The sequence below is a fragment of the Chiloscyllium plagiosum genome, chromosome 16 (assembly GCF_004010195.1).
Source record: "Chiloscyllium plagiosum isolate BGI_BamShark_2017 chromosome 16, ASM401019v2, whole genome shotgun sequence".
Taxonomy (NCBI): Eukaryota; Metazoa; Chordata; class Chondrichthyes; order Orectolobiformes; family Hemiscylliidae; genus Chiloscyllium; species Chiloscyllium plagiosum.
This window is the reverse complement of record NC_057725.1, coordinates 53,064,663-53,086,115: the sequence shown is the minus strand read 5'-3', so window position 1 is coordinate 53,086,115 and position 21,453 is coordinate 53,064,663. Positions and strand designations below refer to the sequence as shown.

General features: G+C 39.6%; 1 protein-coding gene across 3 annotated transcripts in view; it reads right to left on the bottom strand.

Moving 5' to 3' along the window:
• ptpn5 (protein tyrosine phosphatase non-receptor type 5) overlaps window positions 1-21,453 on the bottom strand; it is a 120,570-nt gene that overhangs the window by 45,746 nt on the left and 53,371 nt on the right. For 2 of the 3 annotated variants that reach the window (XM_043706133.1, XM_043706134.1), the window contains exons 2-3: window positions 15,630-15,827; window positions 9,820-9,933 (exon numbers count right to left, since the gene is read on the bottom strand). In XM_043706133.1, coding sequence (XP_043562068.1) covers window positions 9,820-9,933; window positions 15,630-15,797 — 282 coding nt within the window. In that variant the 5' untranslated portion in view covers window positions 15,798-15,827. Of the gene's footprint in view, window positions 1-9,819; window positions 9,934-15,629; window positions 15,828-16,499; window positions 16,512-21,453 lie in introns of those variants that run through there. The other variant, XM_043706135.1, reaches the window with a different exon arrangement.

Here is a 21,453-nt window from a genome sequence, read left to right as displayed (position 1 = left end):
TGAACCTGGGTCTCTGGCGCTGTGAGGCAGCAGTGCTAACCACTGTGCCACCGCTCAACAGAAAGGTTTAACTCATTAGAAGGTTTCACTGGATTTAACACAAATATTTTAAGTTTATATTTAAACCTTCCAGGACAGGGGTTAGCAACCTTAATAAAAACAACCATTTATTTAAACTCAGCCAAAAATCACAATGTCTTGAGAGTCACAAAGCTATTAATCCATTGTCAGTAGTAATGAAAAACAGTGACACATTTTAACAACTGAAAGCTTTTGCATAAGAGTTGTTCAGTGAATTATACTTTCTCACAAGTACAATTATAGTTTACCAAAAATCAAAATTAGCCACCAATAATTAATATCATCTATTAAAAGACATGAAGGTAGTTATTATACTGTTGCAAGATTGCACCATTTCTTTTGTAAGTTTGAGCAATAAATCAAGTAGACAATAGCAAACACAAACAAAAGCAGACGATGGTGGATTCACTCAGCAATCATCCAGTGTTGGAGAGATTGACCAGCATCAAATGTTGGGTACATGGGAGAAAGGGCGATTTCCCTACTGAGCATCTTGAATTAGTAGCTAAGATGAAAACTGTTTCTGAGAAATTAGTGGTAGTGAATTTGAAACAGATCAGATGAATTAATATGCAATCCAAATATGTTTGAAAAAGAATGGAAATTTAAAAATCTTCATGACTATTTTTAAACCTGTTAATAGAGTTGTGATACCAGAGTGTGACACTAATTATGTTCTGAATGGTGAGGTGATGAAATGAAGGCAGATGAATGAGAGAGGAACTCTTCTCAATGAAATTGTAGAATAATGGATACAGAAGACTATAAGATCTGGAAACAGAGTTAGGGCTGATACAAGCAATGTTTCAAAATCAAAAACGGAAATTGCTGGAAACTCTCAGCAGGTCTGGAAGTATCTGTGGAGAGAAAGTGGAGATAACTTTTCAGGTCCAGTGAGTCTTTTTTTCAGAACTGGTGGAAGTTAGGGAAAGATTGGTATTTATACAAAAAATGGGGTGGGAGAGTAAACAATTTCTGAGACAAACAAGTTTCTGATTTCCAGTATCCACAGCTCTTTTGTTTTTTTTGTTTAGTACTATTTAAAAACTTCCATGAGTGCTGATTGTTGCCAATAAATTAGAAGAAGGTTTGTGCCTGTTGTGATATGAGGTATGTGAATTATTTATAATGATCTGATTAATTTTAGTGTTATATTTTGAACTAGAGACATGTGGGTTTTGATTTATATTTACAAGGGGATTTCATAGTTAACTTGTCAGCCATGATTTTAAACCAGTGAAAGAGAGACCTGGTCCTATAATGATATTGGGAATTTGTTTGCACGCAGAGAGTTATACCATTGAAAGAGAGTAAATATTGAAAAGAATTGTGGTTTAAACGAATCAGGAATTGATTTTGCTTAGGGGAAAGATGCATAGATTGGAAAGCTCTAAGCTTCAATGTACAGAAGACGGAGCTGAGGTTGGGCGTTTCTCCTAGAGAAAGGAATCAGTTCAGAACAACAAGGTTACCTCAGGGTAAGGGTTTTAGTTTGAACAATCTAGCTTAACAGAGTATGGTTGGAAACCTGAAGGAGTTATTTGAAGCTAAAAAAGTTTAAGCTCAGTTGTATGACTAATCAAGAAAAGCTTATCAAGCTCGCAAGACTGGGAACTGAAAGAAAGTTAAGTCAGACCTATGGATGTGATAGAAAATGGAACTCTCTGATAGTTGGATACTGTACATTGATAGTGTTGGAAAATATGTGATTTTGTTTAACCATGTGTTTTAAGATCTTTCAAACTGTGTTATATGTAAATAGTTTGGTGTACTTTATTTTCTATTGTATAATTGTTGTTTCATTGTTAAAACTACATCTCCAGCATTATGTGCTTGTGTTTCAGTGTTGGACCATGTTAAATTAAAAACCATGATTTATCAAACCAGATTTCAGTCTGGGATTTCTTTTGTCCAGTAATAACATTAGCTGGGATCAAAAACAGACAAGACAATCTGAACCAAGTGACAAGTGTGCTTCTGAGGTTCTATTAAAACTAAGGAAGGATGAATAAATGAGAAGGATACAGATAATTTACAATGCTACTTGAACAGCACCTTCCTAACCTGTAACCTCCACCATTTGGAAGGACAAGGACAGCACCTGCAGTGGAACACCACCACCAAAATGTTTCCCTCCAAATTACTTACCAACTCCATTTTAAAATATATTACTGTAGCTTTACTGTTACTGGGTAAAAATCCTGGAACTACCTTCCTAATGGCACTTTGAGTATCCCTACATTCCAAGCAGCAATTTAAGATAGTAGCTCACGAACACCTTTTTCAGGCCAATTAGATGATAAATACTGGCCTATCCAGCAATACCTACACCTCACAAACAAATGAATATAAATTTTCTATAGACAAGCTATAGACAAATTCTTTTAAAGTCATGTTTTAAGATTCTTCACTGCTGCCAACCATTGGAACCATTTTAATGAGAAAATTAGCAAAGAAACATAGTATACTCTTCAGTTAGAAAGTACAGTTGCACAGCAACATGGGCTGTGATGAATACTGACATATGGTTGGAATGATGTTACCTTGTATTGCCTTCAATGGAAGTGTAAACTCAGGAAAGATATATACTATGATGTTGAATTGATTTCATTGGTTTTACACTTACACACAATTAAAATTGCTCCAAAGTTTCAAGGTTGATATTAAATATATTACCGATTTCTCATCATAACCAGGTAGCTTGCATTCTATTACTTAGTCATAGCCATTGACATAGTAATAGATTCATAGAAGAAGCTCTTCAGCTCATCGTATCTGCACCAACAAAATAAAACCATCACCAATCTACACTCTTCCCTCATTCCCATACTATGCCCATAATGTTGAATGTTGTAGCATTTCTATTGTTCACCAGGTACTTTTTAAAGGTTGTGAGTTTTCTGCCTGAGCTAGCCTTCTAACCAGTGCATTTCAGATTCCCACCATCCTCTGGGTGAAAAAGATCTTCTTCAAATCCCTTCTAAACCTTCTGTCCTTCACCTTAAAATTATGCCTTCTTGTTATTGATCCTTCAACTAAGGGGAAAACTGCTTCCCACTGACCTTGTCCTTGCCCCTCACAATCTTATATGCCTCCAACAGGTCACCCCTAGCCCTTTCTGCTCTAAAAACCAAACCCAAGCCTGTCCAGCTTCTCCTCATAGCTGAAATGGTCCATCCCAGGTAATTTCCTGGTGAATCTCCCCTGCATCTCCTCCATTGCAATCAAATCCTTCCCATTCATACAGTGAGTAGAGCTGCACACAGTACTCCATTCGTGGCCTAACCAAAGTTTTGATACAGCTCCAACATGACCTCTATGCTCTTAAAATCTATGCCATGACTCATAAAGGCAAGCATCCCATATGCCTTCTTAACCATTCTGTCCTGCCCCCTAAAAAATGACAAAACCTTACCCTGGTGGTTTGTGGTTTTATGTAAAGCCTTTATTTAGCTACTGGATTGTGGTTCTCTGGGAATGATCAATGCTTTTTGAATATTGCAAAAGCAATTAAGTATTAGCTAAATACTTCCCATGGCAGCTACTCTATGTATATGCAGCTGGATTATTCTGCAATCCCACTTTTACCACACTGTCACTATTAACAATGGAGCTTGAAATGATGCTGTACTAAACTCACAACAAATTCCAACCCATATTTTCTTCTAAAAAAAAGCTGTTCAATTATTTATTTGGGAACAAATAGATATACTTTCATTCAAGTGTTCTGCTGCTCAGTGTTGCTTCAAGTTCATTGTTTGTTCTGAAAAAGGAAGTATCAAATGAAAAGCATTGCTAAAATAATTAGCACAGCCATGATTTTATGAGAAAAGCATTAAATGTATTGCAGCATTGTGTAGCATTTCCAGAGTTCAGTCTTTGTTCTTAATTTGAAGAAGAAGCTAAAAGATGCTTTGCATCAATGAAGTGTTACAGTGCAGAACAAGGTCATTCAGACCAATGTCTGCGTACCAGCTGTCTGAACATTTTAACTCAGTGCAAAATTTAATTAATAAGTACAGCATGCTTAAAATGATGTCATTACTTTCAGAAGTTAGTTCTTAAATCAAGCCATTTTGTCTACTGTGCTTGGAATAACTAAGTTTGTTACCCAAAATATCTATTTCTTCCTCAAAACAGTGTAAAATGGGTTACATGTGGTGAATATGAAACAGCATTGGTCATGGAATCAGAGAATTGAAATAAGAGAGGTTGCTTTGCAAATCAGGCACTGTATACTTTTCAGTATAACACACGACAAAGGAAAAATATCGTTCAGAACAGTTCTGAAGAAGGGTCATTCAAAACATTAACTCTGGTTTTAAATAAACACGTCATTGCAGACACATTTAAACTGCTATTATGCTCTGTACAACTTGACCTCAGGATTATTAGGTGACATGGATCCTACTTTTCTTCTCATTTACTCCCACATCCTTTCTGTCCACTTTGCTGTTCCAATATTCCTTGAAGCTCTTCCCATTGTGCAGGCTGACATCGGAATGCAGGCATTTTTGAAGCTGGTGTCTTTCTTGACAGGGTTATTTCAGACTGCTATTGATTGATTATTATTGTTGTTCTAAAGAATTGAGAATTCCTAAGTTCTAAGCTCTGGTGAACTCCAGGTATTAGCTTAAAAAAAAAACAATTACAAGGGTGTGAAGACAGAATTGTTCAAAGTGGACTGGGAAAATAGGTTAAAAAGTAAGGCAAAAGAGAAGCAGTGACAGACATTTAGGGCACAAAACTCTCAGCAAAGATATATTCCATTGAGAAAGAAAGATTATGAGAAGGATATACCATCCATGGGTAAATAAGGAAACGAAAGGTCGTGTCAAATCGAAAGGGGATATCTGCAAACCTGAGATTAGTGGTAAGTAAGAAGATTGGATGCATTTTAGAAACCAGCAAAGAATGCCTAAAAAAGCAAAAGAAACATTGAGGATGCAAGCAAGATAATTAGAGACAGAGCTTTTACGCACACACAAAAAAATGGAATAGATCAAGTGAGTATTGTTCCCTTAGTGGGTGAGACAGGGGAATTAATAATGGGACACAAGGAATGGCAAAAGTGCTGAACAAATATTTTCTATCAGTTTTCATTATAGATGATGTTAAAAGCATCCCAAGGTTTGTTGAAAACAAAGAGAGAATAGGGAGTGCTGCAGACAGAAAAGATTGCTCCAGAAGAAAAAAGTTCATGGTATTGGGGTAACATATTAGCATGGCTAGAGGATTGGTTAGCCAACAGGAAGTAAAGAGTTTCCATTAGGGAGACATGTTGGGGTACATGGATCACAAAAAAATCTATCCTTTAGGTATAACAAATGATTGGGAAAGCAAAATAAGTGACATTGCACTGGGAGTGCTGTGTATACAGTTTTGTTATCCTTAACTAAGAAAATATATTCTTGCAATGGAATCGATTCAGAGAAAATTCTGATTTCTGGGATCGAATGTGGAAATATTGGACAAGTTAGGGCTACTCTCATTAGAGAATAAAGAGGTAATCTTACTGAAATAAGAGATCCTGAGGGGGTTTGTCAGGGTGGACCTGAGAGGTTTCTCCCTGCAGAACAGTCTAGAATTAGGGGCAGGGGTTAATGTGTCTCCATTTATAGTGGTAATGAAACAAAATTTTCTTCACTTTGACGCCATTCCAAAATTCTCTCATTTGCTTATTTCCATTCTCTTGGTGCCTGTCTGATAATCATAGATTTATAGAATGGTAACAAAACAGAAGGATGCCATGCAATGTATTGAATTCCTGTTAACTCTCTACAAGAAGAACGTAGCTAGTTCCACTCCCCCACTTGTCCCACATAATCCTAGCTGACTAGACGTGGGTTGACAAATGAGTTTGTTTTGACAAAATTCAAGCACATCATGAAGCAATTGCAGCGTCGTGAAGAATTTTATTAAACATCCAAGTCCTTGGGCACAGTCCAGAGACTAGCAATTCACTGTACCAAATGCCTTGATCAGATAGATGAGTGCAGTCGAGTTCCTGGCATTGGTTTTGACATTTTTTTAGTTGTTGTCTGGCTACAAAGCCCACATTAGAGGTTTCTGTGGAGTCTTAAGCCACACTGTACCTCCAATCAGTTTCAGGAGAATGCAGGGTTTTCCCTGTTATGCATAACAGGAAAGACATCATCATTCAGGATGGTGCAAGGACTTCACTAAAATCAGAGGAGAACCTCTCCTTAATATTTTCATTAGAGTCAAGAGTCAGGTCAGGGACAAAAATCATAGGCCCAATCCTAGCACAGCAGGGCCTCGATTGGAGCTCAGCAGACCCCTGATCCAAACAATAGGCTAACTATCCAATGCAAGTTCAGCAGTCCTGAACCCCTAACCCAAACAAAGTAGGCTGCTTACAGCCCCAGACCCCAGTTTTTGGCCTATGTTGGGCCCTGGATCAGGATATGTGTGATGACAGTGACATATTGGTTACCACTAATGAGTTTCATGAGACTTTTATATAATATTGTGGAGTTCTGGCAGCATATCCAACAACGTATACCAGATGGCAAATCCAACTTTGTGAACACAAAGGTTGCTGTCGGCCATAGTTTTCCAGTCAGGGTATGCCACTGTCTGTTCCTTTAGTTACGCTTCCTCAGGAAGCTATGATTTGGAGGTGCTGGTGGTGAACTGGGGGTAGACAAAGTTAAAAATCACACAACACCAGCTTATAGTCCAACAGGTTTAATTGGAGGCACTAGATTTCAAAGTGCTGTCAACCTCCTGATGAAGAAGCAGCACTTCAAAAGCTACTGATTCCAAATAAACCTGTTGGAGTGTAACCTGGTGTTGTGTGATTTTTAAACTTTCGCCAGGAAGATATGTTACACTAAGGGTGTCAGTTCCAATTTGAAGCCTTGATAGATTGCGTAATGTGATTATTGTTCTTCCCACCTCCATCATAACAACACCACTGTATTTCCTTTGATCCTGTCCACTGTATTTGCTGCTCACAATGTGGTCTTCTTTACATTGGTGAGGCCAAACACAGACTGGGGCACCATTTTGTGAAACACCGCCAAAAGGAGTGACTCTGACCTCCCAGTTGCTTAGTATTTCCAGAAACCATCTTGCTCCCATGAAAACATTTCCATCCCTGGCCTGCTACAGTGTTCAAATGAAGCTGGAAGGGCAATGCCTCACTTTCCACTTAGGCATTTTCCAGTGTCTAGTTCTCAATATGTGTTTCCATGAATTCAGGTAATGACCTCTTCTACTCCGTTTTCTTAGACCTGCCATCCTCCCTGACTGTGTTTTATTGTATTTTGTTGGATTCGCTCTAAACTGAACATATCCATTTTTCCCTTTTCACTGCTAACATTTACACATCTATCTCTCCTCTGTCATCATCATTGTCTTTGACTTTTGGGCACCCTCAATCTGTTCCACTTGCTCTTCCTCCCACACAGCATAAAAATCACCATTTTCCAGCTTCTGTCAGTTCAAAAGAAGAGTGATACCGGACTCCAAATGTTAGCTGTGTTTCTCTCTCCATAGTTGCTGCCAGAATAGAGGTTCTTCAGCATTTTTCTTTCATAGTTCCACATGAAAATTTCACTGCAGTGCAAATACACAAACTCATCTTTACTACTTGAAATGCATGATGCAATCAAGCCCATCAACGATCGTAAATACCTGTACACAAGTCAATTCAATGCAATCAGCAGTTTTAAGGATATGCAAATCCATTTATCGATCCTTCAAGGAAGTGAATTATACATGTTCAGGAGAAGCATCAAGTGGAACTGAATGAGTTGGAGCAAATTCAGAATTCAGAAAGTCAACTATCGCAAAGATGTGTGTAGCATTTCAACATGCGTCTTAAAGTAAGATGCCACCCATAAGAGTATACCTCGATCCTCACTCAGGAGTTCCCGTCTCTTGTGTCTTTTTTCATTTACCGTATCTGAGTTGCAGCACTTAAACCATGAGGGCACCTCAACCTTTCACTTAAACAAGGTATCCACATAAATAACCGACACAAAATTCAATCCTCAATTTTCTAAAGCAAGATTTATTTCCAAACTAGATGCAAAGGACAAACGCTGGTACGTCCAATTACTTACTCTGCCCATGGAGACTGTACCAATCCAGTTAAGGTTGAGAAAATACAGCAAACTTTGTTTTAACTGGCACTCTTGTTAAACTGGCAAAAAAAATGCCTCAGATGCCATGAGGTTTACTGTATCATTCTGTCTGATTATTATTGTTTGTAAATATACTTGTTGGTCAATTGAATGGCCACTTGAAACATCAATAATTAATTCAATTTGGAGTCAATTTCTCCTCAAATACCACAATATGTGAGTAGTCAGTTGAAGGTGCAAGTGTGAATGCTTTCTGCTGGTAAGTTTTACTTAAGACAAAGTTGTATTATTATTTAAGTGATTCATGCTGTAAATAACGTATAAGATTGATGTGTGTATACCCCCTGCATTATGTTTTGATTACTTAATATGTGTTTTTGCATTGATTATATAAACCTCTTGATTATCTAGAATATTTGATCAATTGACATATTCCTTGTCCCATAGGTGTCAGATAATTATTGCAAAATAAATGCTGACCCTAAACAATAATGAGGATTTATGACAGTACCTCAGATTCTTTTTTTAAAATTTCCTGTCTCCATATATTCTCAGTTCACAGAAAAAATATCACCACAGAGATTATGCTCAAGAAGGACCTATCCGATTTGTGGCCAGATGACCATCAGTATATCTTCAATTCTCTCAAACAAGTTTTTCAGCAAAATCTTGACTATTGTATACCATGACTTCTTGAGGCGGGTGGATGGCAAAAAGGCCGAGTTATGTGTATTTTGCAAGACAAAAATAAAATGACTGCTTTTACTTCAAAAACAACATGGCCTGAATAAACACATCTGGTTATTTGGCAAAAAATTCATCATTGAAACAGATCATGAGCCATTAGAAATGTTCTGCTGCAAACTGCTGATGAGAGCTCTGCCACCATTGCAGCGTTTACTTGTCAATGTGTAAGAACATGAGTTTCAGGTAAGATGTAATGCTCGGAACCAATTTGGCTGCATCTGACACACTAAGCATATTGACCAAGGTATTTCCCTTGATTTACACAGTGACTACAAAGTTGAAGGTGTTCCCTAGATGGATCCCTTACACTTTGTTCTGAGTCAATGTGAACAACTACAACCGTCAACTACTGAAGTTGAGGAATTACAATAAGGGATAGAAGATCCTTACCCAGGATATATTGACAGTATTGTAGTGCTAAAGAAGATGATTAATTAACTGTGGCAATACAAAAACAAAGATGACAAAAATGACAAGTCATTTTAAAGGGCAATCAAATCCAAATACCAAAGGCACAAGCCAAATATCATATCCACATTTCAACAGGCGCACATGGGTTTTGATCATACAAAGTGGCTAAGCACACTCATCTATGTACTAACCAGCGATGAATCATAATATCTAATAACTCATGAGCGTGTGGGAAGAATGCAAAATAAAGCAACCATAGCAGCCTAGGGAGCCTCTACATCCATCAATGTCGCATCCACTTCTTGGATGATTGTAGCAGCAGACACAATCACAGCAAATGGGCAGGTTCACATCCTTGTGATGGATTATTTCTCCAAATTTCCCATTGTTTGCTGACTTAGCCACATAACACGTGCAACCTTCATTGACAAGCATCTGTTAACCTTCATGGTGACATTTCTCATACCTTGGTATCTGGGAAAGCAGTTGCAGGCATCAGTAGGTGTTGCAAGAGGCTGAGGACTTTCTGTCCAGAGGCAACCATGCCATAACCTTGGCATAGATACACAACCCAAAGGACCTGCAGCGGAGAAATCAGACCATTCATGGGAGATAATTATTTACTGTGTTATACAGAATCAATGCATATAGAAATTATTAAAATTGGTAGAACAATGACAATAACATTTAAATGAGCTACAAACTATTTATATAGTGCCTTTAACATAATGGAACATCACAAGGCACTTTTGACTTGATGGATTTGTGCAATCACAACATATCCTATCATTTTTAGAATTTTCTCAGAAACTCACTTTAGTTTAGAGCAAAATGGTAACTTGACTTGGATAAATTCTAATTTGCTTGACGTGCAAGAAGGGAAAATGTCACACTGATGCAGTGAATGACAGGCTTCTCAGCTTGGGGTTCAGGCAGAATTGAGAAAGCTTCAGACCATAAGACATAGGAGCAGAAATTAGGCCATTCAGCCCATCGAGTCTGCTCTGCCATTCAATCATAGCGTTTCAACCCCATTTACCCACTTTCTCCCTGTAACCTTTGATCCCCTTGGCAATCAATCTCAACAGGCACTCCAGGGCAGGTACAGCATGAATTCTATCCAGAATGAGGCTCCTTCTATTTGGTCCCATCAGCATTCCTAAAATACATGTAGCACCAATGTAACTCTATAACCTTGAGATGTATTGAATCTGCTCAATGAATGCTTGATGTTGACTTAGGGTTTCCGTTTTGAAAAGGCAGTCAACTTGCAAGCAAAGAATTCAACATTTTGTAAGGAACAACTTACTCATAGTTAATTGCTAAGTTAGAACATACAAATCAATCAATGCAGCAATGGACATATTTAAAACATTCAATAGTAAATTGGAAGGAAAATCTGTCTAGGGTAAAAACAAATAAGTAAGAAATGGTCAGATTGAGCCAGAAAATAGGAACTGGATGGTGAGAAAGCCAGGTTAAATCAGTGGGATAGGATGCATGTCTTTTTCTGATTACTACATTACTTTTATTGTCAATTCATTGTGGAATAGAGTGAAATTGTTTCACAGCTCAGTAGGTGAATGCTCCTACTGTGTTACTGGGTTTCACACACCAAAAATGAATCAGCTTTGAATTTCAGTTTATCCTTTGTTAATTGATCTGCTTTTCTACCAGAGAAATCTTAATTTGCAGTTCTCTGGTTAAGGAACGCTACATACTTAAGAGTCTTGTGTCACTAATTAATACACAGAATGATCATTGTCGGCAAAGTTTGCAAACAGTTTATCAGGATTCCCATCTGCCTATCAGTGGCATTTCTCAGCTTTAAAATTTCCAGAGTTGTGCATACATGCAACAAGGGTAACTTTAATCAGCCTATTGCTCTGTTATAATGACTAACTGCTCAGTAACCTCGCAGCTGTTCCATTCACAGCCTTTAATGGATTGTTACTGTGATTTCTTTTTCATCCTTTTAAGCTACAGTGGAATAAAGCTCATGTCCAGGGGGGAATCTAGTTCTGATTCCACAGTGTAATATTTAATTCACACCTTGTCTGAAAATCTTGTGATATGAGAATTAAAATCTTATCTGGAGAGATCACTCTTCAGTCTGTGTCTCTGTCTGACTGCTCCCTTGTCTCAGCTCAGCTGCTGCTGAGTCATTCATTCAGACCTTCATTATCTCTAGATTTGACTGTTCCAATGTTCTCCCATCTGGCCACTTATCTTCCCTCCCTATAAACCCAAGGTCATCAAAACTCTGCTGCTTGTGTCCTAACTCACACCAAGTTCTGTTCTCTCATCACTCACTCTGTCTCCTGCTCTAGTAATGCCTCAATCCCTGATCTCAATCACTAATATGGCCATGCCTTCAGTAACTTAAATTTCTTCCTCTCTTTCTCTCTATCCTCTCTCTATCCTCCTTCAAAAGAAAATGTTGAAACCTTTCTCTTTGAAGAAGTTTATGTCATTTACCCCAATATGTCCTTATAATGATCCAATGCCAAATTTTGGATGTTAAAATCCTTCCTTTGGATCATTTCACTATACTAAAGGCTCTATAAAAACACAAATGGTTTTGTTGACTGGACTCTGGTAAATCCCAGCAATAAATGTCGCAACCAGAATCCAGCTTACAATGTGTAGAATGTTTTACAGAATTGGTGGCAGCAAAGAAACAACTGCACAAATAAAGAGCTAGAATCAAACTAATTGAGACATGTATGATGCGTGCAACATTAGATTACATCTCAAAGGAGTATTATGTGAGAAATTACATCTCACATACATGTTAAGTCTTTTTCACGGCTTAGCTGCATTTGGTACTTACTCTCTGAGTGATACAAACAACAAAGTCCAAGGTCATAGGGCGTGGAGCAGGAGTGGACTATTTGGCCTTTCTGGCCTGCCCCAACATCCAATAAGAGCAGGTTGAGCTGACTGTGGCCTTAGCTCCACTTTCCTGTCTATACCTCATAACATGTGATTCCCTTGTCTATCAAAGATCTATGTAACTCAATTTGGCCAGAATAAAATTTAAAAGACACAGCCTTCTGGAGAAGAAAACTCAATATTCTAATGAGCCTTTGAGGGAAAGAACTTCTCCTCAGTTTTGTTGGAAGGGAGACATCTTATTCATAAACTATGTCCCTTGTTTTTAGTCTCCCCGGTGAGAGAAAAAGTCCTCCTGGTATCCTATCAAATCTCAAGAGATTATATGTTTCAGTAAGATCATTTTGCATTCTGTGAAACTCCAATGGAAATTGGCCTAACCTACCGAACCTCTCTTCATAAGATAAACCCTTCATCCCAGGAAAGAGAGTCAAGTGAACATTCTTGGAACTGCTTCTAAAGCAGTATCTTTTTCAAATAACCAAAACTGTACACAGTGCTCCAGATGTGGTTTTGCCAATGCAGCTGTGATAAAACTTCTTCACTTTTATGCCCCATTCCTCTTTCAATAAAAAATACATTCTATTTGCCTTCCTAAATCTGTTGACGTACCTGCTTACTAACATATATTTCATGTATCAAGACTCCCACCATATCACAATATACCATTGATTTCTGCAATGTCTTTAGATTTAAATAGAATATTGTTTTTGTTATTCTTACTGCCAAAATGGACAGTTTACATTTACTCATATTACACTCCATCTCCCAAGTCTTTTGCCCATCATTTAACCCATCTATGTCCCTTTGCAGACACTGTAAGAATTTACTTTCCCACCCACCTTGGTGTCATCAGCAATTTTAGCTAACATACATTCAGACCCTTCATCCAAATCAGTGATATATTAGTTGAAGACCCACCTTTGATGTGTATTGGACTTTACCTGTTAAAGTCTGTCAACTCTAAAAAGACCAGTTTAACTTCACTCCAATTCCTGTTAGCTAACCAACCCTTTATCTGTTCTTGTATGTTTCCTTCCATCTCATGTGCTGTTATCTCAGATACCGCTACACCTATGATTTAGTACTTATCAAATGATTTGGAAAATCCAAGTACATCACCAGTCTCCCTCTATCTAATCTGAATATTACTTTGTCGATAAATCTGGGCAGACAGAACTATCACTAGAGTAGAGCAAATTGGGACGAAAACCCTGGGTCCCAGCTGGGCCCATAAACAGTGGTGGATGGTAATCACAGCAAAGTTCAACCTGCAGATTCAGAGACCTTCATTCGGAGAATCGAAGGAAAAGCTGGAGAGCCACACAAGGGGAGATCATTGTGCACAATGTGATTTGCAATGACAGAGGGAGATCCCCACACAATATGATTTGCCCAGGCATCACAGCCCCTTTTTTTTGAGGGGGGAGGGAGGGTTGCTGATATTAAAGGATAACTGGAAACCATTTTAATGCATTTCAGAATGGAGCTCCCAGGACTAGATGTCCAACTTCACTTAGATTGCAGTTAGCAGGTGTAGGAAATAGGAAGACTTCACCGTGGCATGGTACAATGATGCATCGAGCCTCTGAACTGAAACCAAGCATTTCCTAGCTTCATTCAGACCTGGGAGCAAATTGCTTTGCCTCTGAATTGATCCTCTCCACACTCAGCATTGGGCAACACATCCATCCCATACTATGAGAGAACTGGGCATAGATTCAGAGTCAGAAAATAACACACTGGAAGCAGAAAATGAGTCAAGTGAGCACATTCCCTAAGCAAGATGGCGATATCATCTTGAAAGCAAAGTATTGCAGGTGCTGTAAATCTGAAATAAAGGGTCACATTAACTAAAATATTAACTCAGGTTTTTCTCCACTGGTGCTGGCTGACCTGTTACTTTGAACACACCTCATTCTTAGCACTTACCTCATTCCTCTATGGCTGTGTGCAGGCAGGAGTTGGATTTAAACTTCCTTTTTATTTGTTTGTTGGATAAGGGCATCACTGGCTGGACCAGCATTTATTGCACATCCCTAATAACCTAGAGGCAGTCATGCGTTGGCCAGACTTCCTTGCTAAAGAAAGGACATTAGTGAACCAGACGAGACACCTGGGAGCAAATTGACAATGGCTACTTGGTCACCATTAGCCTGAGATTCTGAATTGCTAGCCCAATGAAAGTACCAATACACCACTGGCTCCATTCTGGAGCAACGTCATTTGTTTGAAACAGCCATTTTACATGCAGCATAGACAGCACAACTGAGCCTGACCATGCTAACAGTACTGTTCCCAACTGAGCACATCACCAACCAAGGGACTTTTAGAATAAAGATCTTTATTCTCTTTCTCACCTACCGCGTGCTGGTGGCAGTAATTCCTGTATCGCAAACCATCATGTACCTCTTACTCATACTCCTAGTGGGTATGTCCAAAACTAAACAGGAGAGAGCGGTAAAAATATAAAGAGTTGTAAAAGAAGAAAAGATTGAGGAGAGGGAGGTAAATCTATTACATTCTTACATTGATTTGTTTGCTTTGTAGCAATTCTGAGGGTAATTGCAATCTCTTAGCCTCAAACCTCTGAACAAGGGATAATTGAAGGTGAACAGAAAGCAGGAACTGGCTGACTGCGATGATGTAGCAAGAAGGGGGTGCAGATCGATGCTGTCAGTTTCCTCTGCTTTTGCAGTGTTTTTTATTTGTCCTCTTTCTCTGAAATTCCCAAATAATGTGCAATGCTCTGTTTGCAGCAACTGATGACTGCTTACTTAATACCCAGCTACTTCGGCCTTATTCTCTGATTTTCCATCCATATTGGTTATCACGGTTATTTCTGCTTTATTGGGTGTATCGTTAGTGCTTTTACTATCTTATCAATACTTTTAGAGATATTATTGCCTTGTTACCTGTGATTGCAATAATCGAATGCTACTAAACCAACAATTATTTATTTCATTCACAATTAATGCAGTGATATACAGACATCATTCTCCATGACTATCAGCACTATTATCATATGAATAATCCATGTCCTTATGTTTAGTTTTGTCTGACTAGCAATATTTTGCTCTTAAGGTTGCTTGCATCTACTACTCTGGTCTCCATAAAGGTCACCAGGCAACAATGGCACATTGTGGATATGCCCTACGAAGCTAACCTCCATATAAATCTAAAAGATATCACTTGATCATAACCAACATTAATGCTTTTAACTGCATTTATATCCATCCCTTTGTTCAGTGGACCATATAATGGATATTGGATAGGTTATGACAGATGTAAAGCAGAAGTACCACTTTGACTGATGTCATGTTTGACATCAAGTGTTTTGACAATACATTTGATGATTTGCATCCCTACCCAAAGACTTACCAGGATCTGGGACAGGACACAGAGGAGGACACTGTAGCTTGCCCTCAGACACACTCTCTTCATCCAACCCCATCGATTCTCCTGGCTGAGCTGCAAAGAATTCTGGGATTTCTCTGGATTGGCCACCTCTTCCCCCTGGGGGCTGCATTGTGTCAGAGCTCCCATCATTCTTCGCTCCTACCAGTGCCTCAAAGCGACCTGCAAATATAAACATGAGCAGGATGAAGGTGAGAGTTAATCAGGATACATCCAGAGTGACCAGCTGTTCTTCCCACTCGATGTAAAGGCTTGATCTATGCGGCTGATTGTGGTGTCTCAATCCCTACTGGCAGATGCAGGACTGCATTCAACAGTCATGGTTTATTCATTGTGAGCTGCTGCTTCTTTTGGAAAAAAAAGTGAACCCACACACGAGTGGGAGGACGAATCACTGTACGCCGTTGAGCAGTAATGGAAAATTTTACAACAAGGTGAAGGCAGGCAGCCAATGACTGGCAGAATTGATGGCAAAATGCAGTGAAAAAAATGATGTGAGAGAGAGAGAGAGAGAGAGAGAGAGAAAGAAAGAGAGAAGCAAAAAGAGACCAGGAGAGGAAGCAAAACAATACTGATGTTAACAAACAGACCCCGGGAAAGAAAGAACTGCATAAATGCAGAGAATCATGAACATGCAGAGGGATGAGAAATACCACCAGAGGAGATGGGTACAGGAAAAAGTGAATGAGAGAAAGAGCCATAGTAAATCAAGATAACCCATCAGAAGTGTCGACATTGGTAACTAAAAATCTGGAATAAATTGGGTGATGTAATGAAATTATATGATGTAATGTAATTGGGTGATGTAATGACATAATGATGCACTTACTTGACCATTTGCAGAAAATGCTAAAAATTAGCATACATCATTTATTTGCATACATCATTTATTTGCATACATCATTTATCAGCTATTGTTCTAATAGCAGCACAGTGGCTCAGTGGTTAGACATTGCTGCCTTACAGTGCCAGGGACCCAGGTTTGATTCCACCTTCGGGTGACTATCTGTGTGGACTTTACACATTCTGCCCATGTCTGTGTGGGTTTCCTCCGGGTGCTCTAGTTTCCTCCTGCAGTCCAAAGATGTACAGGTTAGGTGGTTTGGCCATGCTAAGTTACCCAAGGTATCCAGGGATGTGCAGGCTAGGTAGATTAGCCAAGGGAAATGCAGAGTGACAGGGATGGGGTGGGTCTGGGTGGGATGCTGTTTGAGAGTCAGTGTGGACTTGATTGGCTGAATAGCCTGCTACCACACTGTAGGGATTCTATGATATACAGCAGCTTGACAAAACATTCAGACCTGGATTCTCAGTTACTGTTAACGTAAAGAGCCCCAACAGCAATTTGAATGGGTGCTTTGTCACATATATTGTAAAGGCAGGGTGACCTCGGGGTGACACACTAAAAGATTCACTGAGCTTGTGTACAAGTGGAGGAAAAAAGTGCATTCTTAAAAAAAACGCCAAGCCTCATGGAAAGGATGACAATGGTGAGTGCTATCAATAACAATTGCACGATCTGAAACAAAAAGGACAATGTGGTGAACTTGTAGAGACTGCTAAAGTAGGTCTACACAATACCTCACTATCCGAAATAGCTACCCAGTTATGTTACTGATATTGTGTCATTTAAAGTCATTCGCACCACACACCAATATTATTGCCCTGTCCAGAGAGCTGCCACAATTTTCTAAAATTCAAATGTTTCCAATGTGTGGCCATGTTGGAACAACTAACAAGTGACACCATCATATTAAAATGTTTAAGTGCTTCACACAGAAAATCCTCCAATACAACTTTCTTACATCATGCTGTAATGGAACAGACTAGATCCCCTTAAAATATTTTAAGAAGGTAGCCTAGACCCTGTCTGTTTCTTATTTGCGTGAGGTGCTGTGTTCCCAATGCAATTCAATAAGTCAAATTATTTAAGCAAAACACACTTTATTCCAACACAACAGTTAAAATATAACAAAAGAAAGAGGAACTTGGACTAACTTAACTCTTCTGGAAAGCTTAATAGAATAATAGATACAGCAAATATTACTAATTAACTATTCCAATATAGTAACTTCCCATAAACGCACTCCTTGGCAAAAAGACGAATTCAGAAGACAGATTTTCTCACATACAATGCCAGCAGTAGGGAGAGAAACCCTAGGTTTGAACTGTAACAAAGGGGAAAAAATAGCTTGTACTTATTCATGACTCCAGCAGCTTATGCTAAATCTAAAAGCTGAAAAAAAAGAAATCTTGAAGTGTAAGAGCTGGCCACACTCATCCAGACTTCTTCTATTCTTCCAACTTAAAAAAAAACAAGACTTCACAAGCTGTTTATGTTACCACAGACTGTTCAGTACCTCTCATTTAATCACTTTCTAAATAGAAACCAAGACAAACTTAACTGGGTCAAAGGTAGAAGACAGAGGATGGTGATGAAGGGTTGTTTTTCAGACTTGAGGCCTGTGACCAGTGGAGTGCCACAAGGTCAGTGCTGGGTTCTCTGCTTTTCATCATTTATATAAATGATTTGGATGCGAGCATAAGAAGTACAGTTAGTAAGTTTTCAGATGACACCAAAATTGGAGGTGTAGTGGACAGCGAAGAGGGTTACCTCAGATTACAACAGCATCTTGACCAGATGGGCCAATGGGCTGAGAAGTGCCAGATAGAGTTTGATTCAGATAAATGTGAGGTGCTGCATTTTGGGAAAGCCAATCTTATACATTTAATGGTAAGGTCCTAGGGAGTGTTGCTGAACAAAGACACCTTGGAGTGCAGGTTCATAGCTCCTTGAAAGTGGAGTTGGAGGTGGATAAGATAGTGAAGAAGGTGTTTGGTATACTTTCCTTCATTGCTCAGATTATTGAGTAAGGAGTTGGGAGGTCATGTTGCGGCTGTACAGGACATTGGTTAGGCCACTGTTGGATTATTATGTGCAATTCTGGTCTCCTTCCTATCGGAAAGATGTGAAACATGAAAGAGTTCAGAATGTTGACAGGGTTGGAGGATTTGAGCTATAGGTAGAAGCTGAACAGGCTGGGGCTGTTTTCCCTAGAGCATCAGAAGCTAAGGGGTGAACTTATAGAGGTTTACAAAATTATAAATGAACTTGATTACAGATTACTTACAGTGTGGAAACAGGCCCTTCGGCCCAACAAGTCCACACCGACCTGCCGAAGCACAACCCACCCAGACCCATTCCCCTACATTTACCCCTACACCTCACACTGCGGGCAATTTAGCATGGCCAATTCACCTAACCTGCACATTTTTGGATTGTGGAAGGAAACCGGAGCACCCGGAGGAAACCTACGCAGACACGGGGAGAATGTACAAACTCCACACAGAGAGTCGCCTGAGGCAGGAATTGAACCCGGGTCTCTGGCGCTGTGAGGCAGCAGTGCTAACCACTATGCCACCGTGCCGCCTACATGGATAGTGTAAATAGACAAAATCTTTTCCCTGGGGTGGGGGAGTCCAGAACTAGAGGGCATAGTTTTAGAGTGAGAGAGGAAAGATATAAAAGAGACCTAAGGGGCAATTTTTTCATGCAGAGGGTGATCAGTGTATAGAATGAGCTGCCAGAGGAAGTGGTGGAGACTGGTACAATTGCAACATTTAAAAGGCATTTGGATGGGTATATGAATAGGAAGGGTTTGGAGGGATATGGGCCTGGTGCTGGCAGGTGGGACTAGATTGGGTTGGGATATCTGGTCAGTATGGATGGGTTGGACCGAAGGGTCTGTTTCCATGCTGCACATCTCTATGACTCTATGACAACTCTTAAAGGCACAGCGTTGTCACAATACATATAAACTTACTAACAGCCAGAAGAGGCAGGTGCATTTCATTGCATGAGCTCTTTAAACTGCAACATTTCAAAATTACTCTTCTTGCTATTGTCATGATGGTATGAAGTAAAAGAAAGTTGTTTCAAATTGCAAAAGGTCCATGCACATCAAAACCTATATCTCCTTTCACTTAGGAGGAGAAAGTGAGGACTGCAGATGCTGGAGATCAGAGCTGAAAATGTGTTGCTGGAAAAGCGCAGCAGGTCAGGCAGCATCCAAGGAAGGGCTTATGCCCGAAACGTCGATTCTCCTGTTCCTTGGATGCTGCCTGACCTGCTGCGCTTTTGCAGCAACACATTTTCAGCTCTCCTTTCACTTACACAAGAGAAGTGAAAAGTTAGGATGGTAGTAAACTAAACTTGTAGGTGCCAGATAAAAGGGTGCCAGCTGGGTAGGGTGCCAGATGGCAAATAGACCAGATAGGTGATGCAGTGTTTCAGGTAGGTCGAGTTGGACGGGAGAAATTGGTTCCAGTTGGGGTAGCAGATGGCGAGTGTTTGAATCAGGTGTATTGAGGTTGGATCCAATGGATGGGTGGGGGGGGATGGGTGATTTAGGTCCCAGGATGGGAGATGGTGTGGAGGCAGATCAGGTCCAGATCAGGGGAGATGTGATAGCTCCAGGAAGAAACAATCTGCAGCTCCTGTCTAAAGGTTGATGTCCCAAGAGACTGAAAATGACAAGGTGTTAAATGCAAGGACACTGGGTGAGTATTGCAGAAGTGGTATTTTGAGTACTGCGTGTTTTAAATACTATACAAAAGCTATTTTGTTTCTTTTCAATTTACACAATGTTTTGAGTATTATTGGGAATATTTTTAATGTGCATTTAAAAATCTTTGTTTTAAAATTTCACTTCTTTTGTAATAGACATCCGTTTTACTGTTAAAACAAAATCTGCAACATTGCCTGCTTATTTTTGTTTCAATGAGAAACCCCTTCATCAAAACCAAATCAACTAAGAACATGATCTATCAAGTCAGGTTTCTGTCTGAGATTTGACTTGTCAAATAATGTCATCGACTGGGATTGCAACAATCTATACTTGCTGTGTTGCACATATAATTAACAGGCTAACAGAAACCTGTACATTCTTAGCAACATGAATGAAAATTGTAATCAAAAGTTCATTTGATATTTATGCAGTATGCAGCAGGTTATCACAATCCTTGATATCCTCACAAGCATTAGAATGTTCTTCCCGTGTCTGCAGCCAGAAAAGCAAATCAACTCCCCCTCACTAATAAATCACCATCACTTTTGCCTGACCATACTTTTTCCTACCTCCCTACCATGAGCAGCTGGACCATCCACGCTGCCATGATCACGGTTCTGGCTTGTCTCCACAGAGGAACGGTCATTCTCTCTGTTTTCAAAGCTGAGGAATGGTTTGCAAGAAATGCACTCAGGAGATTCCTTCACTGCCTGCTTGTTCCTCTCCTTCTGTCTGGTGGTCGCTTCTCTTCCTCCTACACTTTCTTAAGCTGTCGAGTTCCCATGTCTTGAAACATGCTAACCACAGACCACTCAGTCTTACGAAAGCACCATAGCATGTTCTCACCCAATATGTGGGCAGCTTTAGCTTCCTTACGTAAGAAAAGACATACCCACCACCGAGAGAATATAGTTTGACTTCACACATTCCTAGGATGAAAGATTGCTGTCTGAGGAGTAAATAGTCACCTAGGCTTGTATTCACTGGTGCTTCAAAGAATGAATGAGAGGGGATGTGTTACATAACATTCTGACTGGGCTGGATAAAATGAACCAGGGATGATATTCCTGCCTGCTTTGGGGTTCAGCACCAGGAGCCATGGTCTCAGGATATTGGGTCAACCATGTCAGACTGAGATGAGGAGAAATCTGTTCACTCAGAGGGCAGTGCACCTGTGCATTTCTCTAAAACAAATGCTGTGGAGGCCAAGTCACTGAATA